The 8,919-nt window shown below is 28.1% G+C and overlaps 2 protein-coding genes across 2 annotated transcripts; one reads left to right on the forward strand and one right to left on the reverse strand.

The window, feature by feature from the left end:
- Positions 1 to 1,027: 1,027 nt before the first annotated feature.
- On the reverse strand, positions 1,028 to 7,318 carry LOC102675641 (heterogeneous nuclear ribonucleoprotein U-like protein 1). The gene is made up of 10 exons (XM_006612716.2): positions 7,011 to 7,318; positions 5,354 to 6,480; positions 4,694 to 4,889; positions 3,881 to 4,617; positions 3,679 to 3,807; positions 3,411 to 3,579; positions 3,088 to 3,336; positions 2,756 to 3,008; positions 2,361 to 2,683; positions 1,028 to 2,106 (listed from the first exon to the last, which is right to left on the reverse strand). Exons 1-9 carry the CDS (start codon positions 7,138 to 7,140, stop codon positions 2,398 to 2,400), a joined length of 3,276 nt encoding a protein of 1,091 aa, XP_006612779.1. The 5' UTR covers positions 7,141 to 7,318; the 3' UTR covers positions 1,028 to 2,106; positions 2,361 to 2,397.
- Positions 7,319 to 7,491: 173 nt separating this feature from the next.
- LOC102675499 (ciliogenesis and planar polarity effector 2-like) lies at positions 7,492 to 8,843 on the forward strand. The gene is made up of 4 exons (XM_031509019.1): positions 7,492 to 7,883; positions 7,964 to 8,229; positions 8,315 to 8,451; positions 8,562 to 8,843. The coding sequence occupies exons 1-4, from the start codon at positions 7,787 to 7,789 to the stop codon at positions 8,767 to 8,769; spliced, it is 708 nt and encodes a 235-aa protein (XP_031364879.1). The 5' UTR covers positions 7,492 to 7,786; the 3' UTR covers positions 8,770 to 8,843.
- The last annotated feature ends 76 nt before the right edge of the window (positions 8,844 to 8,919 follow it).

The following is an 8,919-nucleotide window of genomic DNA, read 5'->3' on the forward strand; positions in this document are numbered from 1 at the left end:
AATGGATTTTTTGTAGTATGACAGAGAAAGATGCCTATCTTCGTACTAAGTAGAAATTAGTAAATTGAGAGTAGAATTCTAAATTCTAATTCTTTTTTGAAAAAATTTATGAATGATTTTTTTAAACAATATCAATGTAATATATTTTTTTCCTATGCAAAAACGAGATTAATAGTACAATGTATGTCTCGAATGAATGACTATTATTTTTATGAATGATTATTTTTTCTTTTTTTTTTTCCTTTTTGGAAATAAATTATGAAAAGATATGATATTATTTCAAAATATAAGAAAATTATTTTAATGAATTATAAAGATCTATTTATATGAGGCAGCAAAAAAATTAAAAGAGCTTACGATTTATCGATAATCTTGCATGATAAAATATCTGCGCAATTACACAAAATGCGTTACAAATGTTAAACAAACTGTATCGCGTATATGTAAATCATTTTGAATTAACTTAAACCAACATTTGTAGATTAACAACATTGTCAACATTGTCGATTACGTTGACAATTATATTAAGCGTGCGTGAAGACTGAATTACTGTTACAGGATATTTCTAGCAGGTAATTGCGCTGATTGAATCTGGGTTGTAAATAATTTAACTCTAAATAAATAGAAGATATTTTTTATTTTTACGAATAAGTTTGTACACTTCTGTCAACAAGTAAATTCTCCAATTATGAACTAATTTTGCGAAATTATTCTTATTCGATCATATATGAAAAACAAATTTTATTCATTAACATATACTTTAATGTTATATTTTATTATTTGATCTTGGTCGACTTCGAATCGTGGTAGTGTGCGATGATGGAGCTTCTTCGTACTTCAATTTTCACTCTTGCAAGTTTTAAAAAAAACTTGTATTTTTTTATATGCTGTTTAAAGCTTAAAAAACACCTTAATTCGAAGTCTCACAAACTGTACAAAGTATTTTAGAAAAAGGAGGTACAAAGACAATCATCCTGTAACTGTGAGGAAACAATTTTTCAGTGTTATTGAAATAAGAAGCATAAACTAAAATGAGTATCATGTTTTTATTTGTAAACTTGTTTACAACAAGGAAAAATGTAGCGAAGCGAAGAAGAAAGGGTGGGAAAGGGAATAAGAAAAGAAATATAAGTAGTTAAAGAATATAATGAAAAAGATAGTGATGATGAAAAAGAAGAAGGAGCAGGAGGAAGTACGTTGGGTAACAATCGCATATTCTTGATTATAGAGTTACATTATAAAATATAACATCCAATTCGAGAACATAATCTGGTGATCTTATCAGTTTAATAAAATGCGCGTACATATAAATCAAATTCAATAATAATTTATTCGTAATACGATATTCTTTTTTTTTTGTACATTGTCATTAGTATAGAAAGATAAGACAAAATCATATACAATATCACTCTCGCTTTTTATCGAGAACAAATTTTTTTTATTACATGATACTTTAACTATTAATATATAAACAGACTTCCAGTAAACGTTTTGTGTAATACGTTTGAAAATCTGTACATATTTACATGTGTTTATTTCGAGAGCGATAATTCATTGTAAATATTTTAATCTTAATTCTAACTGCATATAGTGTACCCATACGTGACATTCTTCCTCTTGATCGATTTTTCGATTAAAAGTCGTTACAAGACGTTATTTATACGTTACCCCCTTTTATTCGATTTAAAAACTACGTATTTAATACGAATACGTTTCTTTTGTTACGTGCTTTTTCGCGATGATTACTTTTCAATCGTAGTTATATATTATTACAATTTATTTAGTATTGCATTTTGCAACGTAAAATAATTTCACGTGGTGCATGTGTAACGGTGCCTTCACTCGACGAAATCTAAATTGTTGCTCGAGTTATAAAAACGCGTTAGATAACTTTGGAATTCGTATATTGCAAAATATACGAACAAAAATTGTGAATATATTGTCGTGGAAAAATTTGTCCATCTATTTATATGTAATCAAAACCGATGGAGTCGGAATCGACAACACTATGATCTGGAGTTTTTATTTTTTCTTCGTCACTTTGAAGGATAAATCTATGTCCCACTGTGGAATCATTAAATAAAGCAATTATGCTTTTCATTTTGCCTGAAAAAAAATATATATATAGATGCTATCATACAATAAATATCACTTGTGCTATTTCAATAACAACGATAACAAAATGAACAAGATAAATATTATATGAAAATAAAAACTTGTATGAGTCATCTTCATTTTTTGACGCGACAAAATATAAATCAAAATTAACAAATACGATTATCCTCTATTTTCATTTTATTTCGAACTTAAAACTTATATTATCTGTTCAACAAATGAATAGAATCGAAAATATTTAATACCTTATTATTCCACTCTCGTTACATAAATCCTATTAGATTATTGTTTATTTGCTGCTTGTCCACTAGTTGTCGTAGTTTGTCCACTCTGTTGTTGCTGGCCCCAATACTGATTATAATACTGCTGATTCCAACTATTCCAGTTTCCATTACCATAACCTTGTTGATTATAATTGCTTTGATTATACGAGCCTTGTCCATAACCCTTCCAGTTACACCATGGTTGTGATCCCCAATTATTCTGTTGACCCCAACCTTCTTGAGATTGGCCACCTGACCAATTGCCTTGTTGACTCCATACAGATTGTTGTGATCCTTGGTAATTTCTTATAAGAAAATTAACCCACGTGCATAAAATGCTAAGAGTAAAACATTAAAAAAATAGAAAAGATAATTACCCTATTGGAGCTCTTGATCGATTACCTTGTCGAGAATTCAAAGCTCGACCTCTATCATTACCACTTCCTCTTCTATCCCCGTTACCACCTCTTCTGTTCATTCCACGGTGTACGAGCGGAATAGGTATTCCTCTTCTCCTTCGTAACATCGGTGGACCATAACCACTGCCATGTCTTATATGTCCACCTCTTTGTGGTCTATCTCTCCATCCCATATTACCTCGCCAAAGGGGATTACGATTTCTGTCGGAATCTGTTTTTTTTTTAAAATAATTTTTTTTTTTAATTTTATAACTTTTATTAATTAAAGTTTTTTTTTTTTTCATTCTTACAATTGCTTCGTCTGTCACGATAATCTCGATTATCTCTTTCACGATTACTTCGCACATCATTTCGATTTTCATGAGCATTCTCTGATCTCGAATCAGTACGTGGCCGTTTGCTTCTTTGTTGTTCACCATAACCTGCTTCTTTCCCTTCTTTATTATAATTTTCTATAAGTTTTCCACTTTCTTCTTGATCAAGTTCGATCCAATTAATAGCATCAAAATATTCACCAACAACTGGAGCTCTGAAATTTGCTGAAAAAAATCAATGTGTTTTGTAATATATAATATGTACGAAGATATAATGAATGCTACAAATTAAAACCAACCTTTCATTTCCAAAAGCATAGAATCAGTAATCTCTTTGCCTTTTATTGGTTTATGTTTCATAGAACGTGATTTAAATTCTTCTTCTGGTGGAACTATAACTACTGCCTTTCTCTGATATCCACAAAAATTTTTCATTTTACGTCGTTGTGCGGAAGGATATACATTTGTCTATATTCCATTTCATAATATAAAAATGAAAAAATTAAATTAACATATCAATTTAATGTGAATATAAAGAATCAAATTCTTCTAAAAATAAAAATATACCTGATCTAATATATAATTACGTCTTCTACTAGAAGCCATTTCCATTAGTTTGTTTAATGCATCAGTACATTTATCAATAAGTATCTTCCATTGATCTTCATAACCTTCTTTGTAAGATAATCCAGGATCCTTAAAAAATATTAATCAAAATATAAAATAATAATATAGCATAACCAATATATAATTTGTTTATAATACATACTTTCATTTTATTAATTAGACTGCTGAGTCCTAAGATGTTATACATCTTTTGAGGATGCTCAGTTGCATATTTTGTTGCCCAGGTTGTTTTTCCACAAGCGGGTAATCCGCACATCATTATTACTTCACATTCATCTTTTTTCTCTGGCCTTCGTGGTCCAGAAATTTTATATTGTGATTCTACATTTCCGATTGAAACATAATCTTGTAAAATTTCTTCTGTCCATGGTGTTTCTTGGCCAAAATTACATGCAAAACTACAATTTTTACTCAAAATATGTGGAAATAATGGTTTGTCACCGAGTTCTTCTTTAGAAATACTAAACGCTATTCCTTGATCTTTTCCATTAACAGTATAAGAAAGTAGAATATTTTCGGATGTTGCATCGAAATAACAACCGATAATGTCATCTTTTCCAAATTGAAGTCCATAATCTTCGTATTGATTGTCTGTTAATTTTTTACCAGTACTACTATATCCGAAACTAAATTTTTCTTCTCCAAGTTGCATTGAAGTATAAAGAGTAGACCAACCAATTCTAAGAACATGTGGATGTTCTTCATTTTCTGTATTAATGGTACAATGTTCTACTATTTTTGCCTCATAATAAACTTTTCCACAAAGAAAACCATAAGATGCTCTTGCACCAGCCCACATATGTGAAAATCCATCATTATGCATAGGTGTAGCAGTAAAAAATCCATCCTTATCAATAACCAAATTTAAATCTGAATCATCTGAAATATAACAATAATAATTATTTAAACATTTTTTTTATATATTAAAATTACTTTTATTTAATTTTCAACATACACCAAGACAATATTAAAGCAGAATCATCAATTTCTGGTTCATTTTCGGTGAGAATTGGTGGAGGTGAATCATGCCTATCTTCTAAAGGATTAGGAGATCTTTTCCGCTTTCTATCCCTGATGATGTCGTTCGTTTCTCGTTCTTTCATATCTACATCTGTATCTTCTTCGTGTTTAATTTTTGACATTTCTATATCCTTTCCACGTAAACGAAAATAGGTCAATGATTAAAAATAATATTTCCTGTAGGTACAGTAAGATTTTTATGTAACAAAATGTAGAGGACGTAATATTTTACTAGGAAAAATATCCGCGATCTCAAACGTATATTGACGAATTTTAAAATTTTTTTTAAAATTTGTTTTAAAATTTCCAAAAATAAAAGATTTCAAATATTTAAAATTTAACGAATATTTTCAATTTTTTTTTTAACAAGTCTATTTTAATTACAGTCCTCTACATTTTGCTGAGATCGCGGATTACACCACATTACAAAATGTAACAAATAAAGTCAACGAATTTTGCAAAATGATAGAAAAGATATTTGATAAAATGTTAATAAAAAATCAAATTGATTTTATGAAGTTATAATAAATATTTCAATAAATTTGAAATATAACAATATTCTAGGATTTTTAAAAAATTGATTTATAAAGTATACCTCTTCATCTTGCTTTTTGTTGATATTACTATCCATTATTATTTCGCTAGTAGATAAAATATTTTTATCTTCAATTAACTGCTTTTCAGTTTTTAACTCATCACTTTCATTCATATCTATATCTTGCTCTTCAAGTAAATCTTGTTCTTCTGTTTCAGGAATGTCAATAGTTTTAGTATCATTAATAGATTCTACAATATAATCATTATCTACAGATTCTATATTTTCTTCCTCATGTTCAATATTTTCTTTTAATATATCATTTGCCTTATCACATGTCTTATTAATTATAGTTGACATATCATTTTCTTGCATGTCTGAATCAGTGTCTTTTTCTTTTATATCTACAGTTTCTAATTCTTGTAGATTTGTTTTGATTTCTGTTGTTGATTCTTGTTTTTGATTCACATCATCTTTATTATCTAATGATTCTTTTGAAAGTGCAATATCAGTAACATTATACCTCACTGGGGATTTTACTGGTGATTTTATAGAAAGTACTTGTGAATCACTTATATTCTGTTCATTTTCATTATTTTCTGGGAGATCAATATTCTTTACTTCATCTTCCTTTATAATTTCCATGGGACTAGCATTTTTATTTTCTATACTTGATATCAATTCTTTTGTTTCTTTTTCTTCATCTTTTTTAGGCGATAAAGATTTTTCTTTTTGCATAAAAATTTCTCTTTGAATAAAAGTTTCTTCTTGTATAAGAATTTCTTCTTGGGCACGAGTTTCTTCTTGTATAGCAGTTTCCTCCTGTATGGCTGTTTCTTCTTGTATAGCAGTTTCCTCTTGCATAGCTGCTTCTTCTTGCGTAGCAGTTTCTTCTGGTATAGTTTCTTCTTGCAAAGCAGATTCAGATACTGTAGGAGATGGTTCACGAGACATATCATTTTGATCAGTTTTTTTGGGGGATGTCCTCCTTCTAGAATATGGAGTTCTAGTAGTTCTTCGTTTTTTTGTTACAGAGTCTTCTTTTGGTGTCATCACAGGAGCACTTTTAGATAATCTACTAGATTTTTTTGGTGTTTGTGGTATTTTTGTTGATTTTTCATCATTTTCTTGAACTGTATCATCATGTGTATCTTCTGCACTGGCATTTGTTTTTCCTTGATTTATCTCTATAATTTGAAAATATTTATATTACATTAATTTAGAAAGGCAATCAATATAGTATTAAAAAATGTATAAAATATAGTATTTGTTTTTAAAATTTTTAAAAACAATAATTTTTAATAATATTATTCTTTAATTGTAGATATTAATAGAAAAATGATAACAATTTAAGTAAACGTAAATAAAAATTGCTAACTTCAAAACTAATAAGAAGATGTAGAGGCGTCGCATATACAATTCGCACGTAAACAGAAGAAAGGCGCGCATAGTTCGCGCCTATACAGAATAAGAAATATTAAAAAGAAATTCTTTGCGATTAATTACTTCTAATAATTGTAAATATGTTATCATTTTTTATTCAAAGATAATATAATGAAAGAAAAAACAATGAAAATGTTAGATGCATCATTATTGCCTCACTTGAATGTTTGTCAACATTGGAGTACTTGAATACATAGATTGTTAGTTAACGAACATCATACTTCAAAAAATTTGGGATAGCATAAGATTAAAGAATAAGAAGAGAGTAACTTACGATGTGCATTTTCCTCTTCTATTGCCTTACGAAGTCGCTCAACGAGCACTGACTTGATGCCTTTTGTATCGAGTCCACGCTTTGAGAGTTCTGTCCGTAATTCGACTACTTTTAACTTTTCCGGATCCATTGCGCGTAATATTTCACGATTTTTATTAATCCACGCACTTTTATTCGGCAGAAAATCTTACGAAAAGCCCATACACGCGCCAGTGACCCGCGTTAAATATACAATATGGCGATACAACTGCAAACAACGCGTTACGTGTTGTACATGGATTTTATTGGTCAATGTGGCATTTATTTGAACTAACGCCAACTTCACTGCTAATGGAATTATTTGTCCCCATTGCAGTAATATAGTGTAATAATTCTTATTGGTTGTTCGAAGGCGGGATTTTATTTGATTGGTTGAGAGATTATATATGTACATGAAATTCACAAGAACCGCCAATACCATGCAAATTTGTGAGATAAAGTTGTCATACTTGTTGGAATATATCATTTATCAGAATTCATGAAAAGAAAAGTGATTTTTATAAAAATTATACTTTAGTTGATAAAATCATCTATGATAAAAAAAAGATTTTTTATTTAAGTTTCTTTTATCTTTTTAATTGAATTTCATTCAAACAGTCAGATTTTAAAACAACAATTATTACATGATAACTTGCAAAATATGTAGCAGTTTTTATAATCGTTGTAATCATTGTAATCACCAATATTTATCGGAAATTTATTAATTTCATTTTTTTGTTTTTTCTATAATCCTTTTCATGACAGCAATAAACGTAAATTGGTTGCATTCAGTTGAGGGAGAATCATTGATGCATCATTTTTATATAAACACATCTAAGAAAAGGAGATTTTATGGTAAAGAATGATAATTAAATAAATTTTTCTTTATTATATATATTTATTGTTTATTGATTTATCTTTATAAAATGTTTTAGGTATTCTTGAAAGACCACCTTTACCTTCTTCGATTGAAGAAGTTACATATAAAATTTTTATGATTGGAAGATCCGGAGTAGGAAAAACTGCTGTTGTAGCTCGACTTGCTGGAATATTAGAATCTAATACTTATACTGAAACTAATGGAATAAAAAAGACAAATGTATTTTGGCCAGTTAAGATATGGGATAAAGTTGTACTGTTTAAATTGCAATTTTGGGATACTTCAGAAACAAGCATTAAAAAATATAATCACATATTACCTGTATGTGAAATAAAATATATATAAAATATAATAACATGATATAATAGAATACGATATTAAAGAATCACATTATTTAAATTTATAGGCATGCAAAGACAAAGTAGATGCTATATGTTCCGTATTTTCTTTTGATGATGCAACAGGATTTAATGATGTTCCATATTTGATGAATACTATGACAGCCATAAAAGAGAAACCAGCAAATATAGTAATAGGAACAAAGTAATTTATTAAATAATAGATCTTTTATAATTATTTATAATTATTAATAATAGATTTTTTTTTCTTTCTTATATGATGAAAATATTTAAATAAATTTTAAAATATTATAGATTTAAACCATGGTCCAGTTCTACAATAGAAGATGCACGGATAAAAGAATTTGAAGACAAATGGAAAGTTAAAGTTATTAGAATTGATATTAATAAACTTCCTGTAAGATCTGAAGTGTTTGACTGTTCTTATCAGCTAAATACTATATGTAATATTCTTTGGAATAGAGATAAAGAATTTATATCTAAGCAAATGGGACAAAACTAACAAATCTTTCTATATACTTTTACAGTATTTTAAGAAATCTTTAATGATATTTAATAATGATATTTAATAATAAATATTTAATAAATATTTAAAAGGTAAACATTTAATAATTTTTTTTTTTTTTTTTTTACATCAAATTGATTTTTTTTT

Source organism: Apis dorsata, unplaced genomic scaffold (genome assembly GCF_000469605.1).
Source record: "Apis dorsata unplaced genomic scaffold, Apis dorsata 1.3 scaffold_118, whole genome shotgun sequence".
NCBI lineage: Eukaryota > Metazoa > Arthropoda > Insecta > Hymenoptera > Apidae > Apis > Apis dorsata.

Bases quoted from the DNA above. Each gene is read 5' to 3' on its own strand.
- LOC102675641 (XM_006612716.2), bottom strand. From the start codon at position 7,140: ATGGATCCGGAAAAGTTAAAAGTAGTCGAATTACGGACAGAACTCTCA. The intron at 6,481-7,010 runs GTAAGTTACTCT...TTCAAATTATAG, and splicing joins AGAAGAGGAAAATGCACATC to AGATAAATCAAGGAAAAACA. The intron at 4,618-4,693 runs GTATGTTGAAAA...GTTATATTTCAG, and splicing joins TGCTTTAATATTGTCTTGGT to ATGATTCAGATTTAAATTTG.
- LOC102675499 (XM_031509019.1), top strand. From the start codon at position 7,787: ATGACAGCAATAAACGTAAATTGGTTGCATTCAGTTGAGGGAGAATCA. The intron at 7,884-7,963 runs GTAAAGAATGAT...AAAATGTTTTAG, and splicing joins TAAGAAAAGGAGATTTTATG to GTATTCTTGAAAGACCACCT. The intron at 8,230-8,314 runs GTATGTGAAATA...TTAAATTTATAG, and splicing joins AATATAATCACATATTACCT to GCATGCAAAGACAAAGTAGA.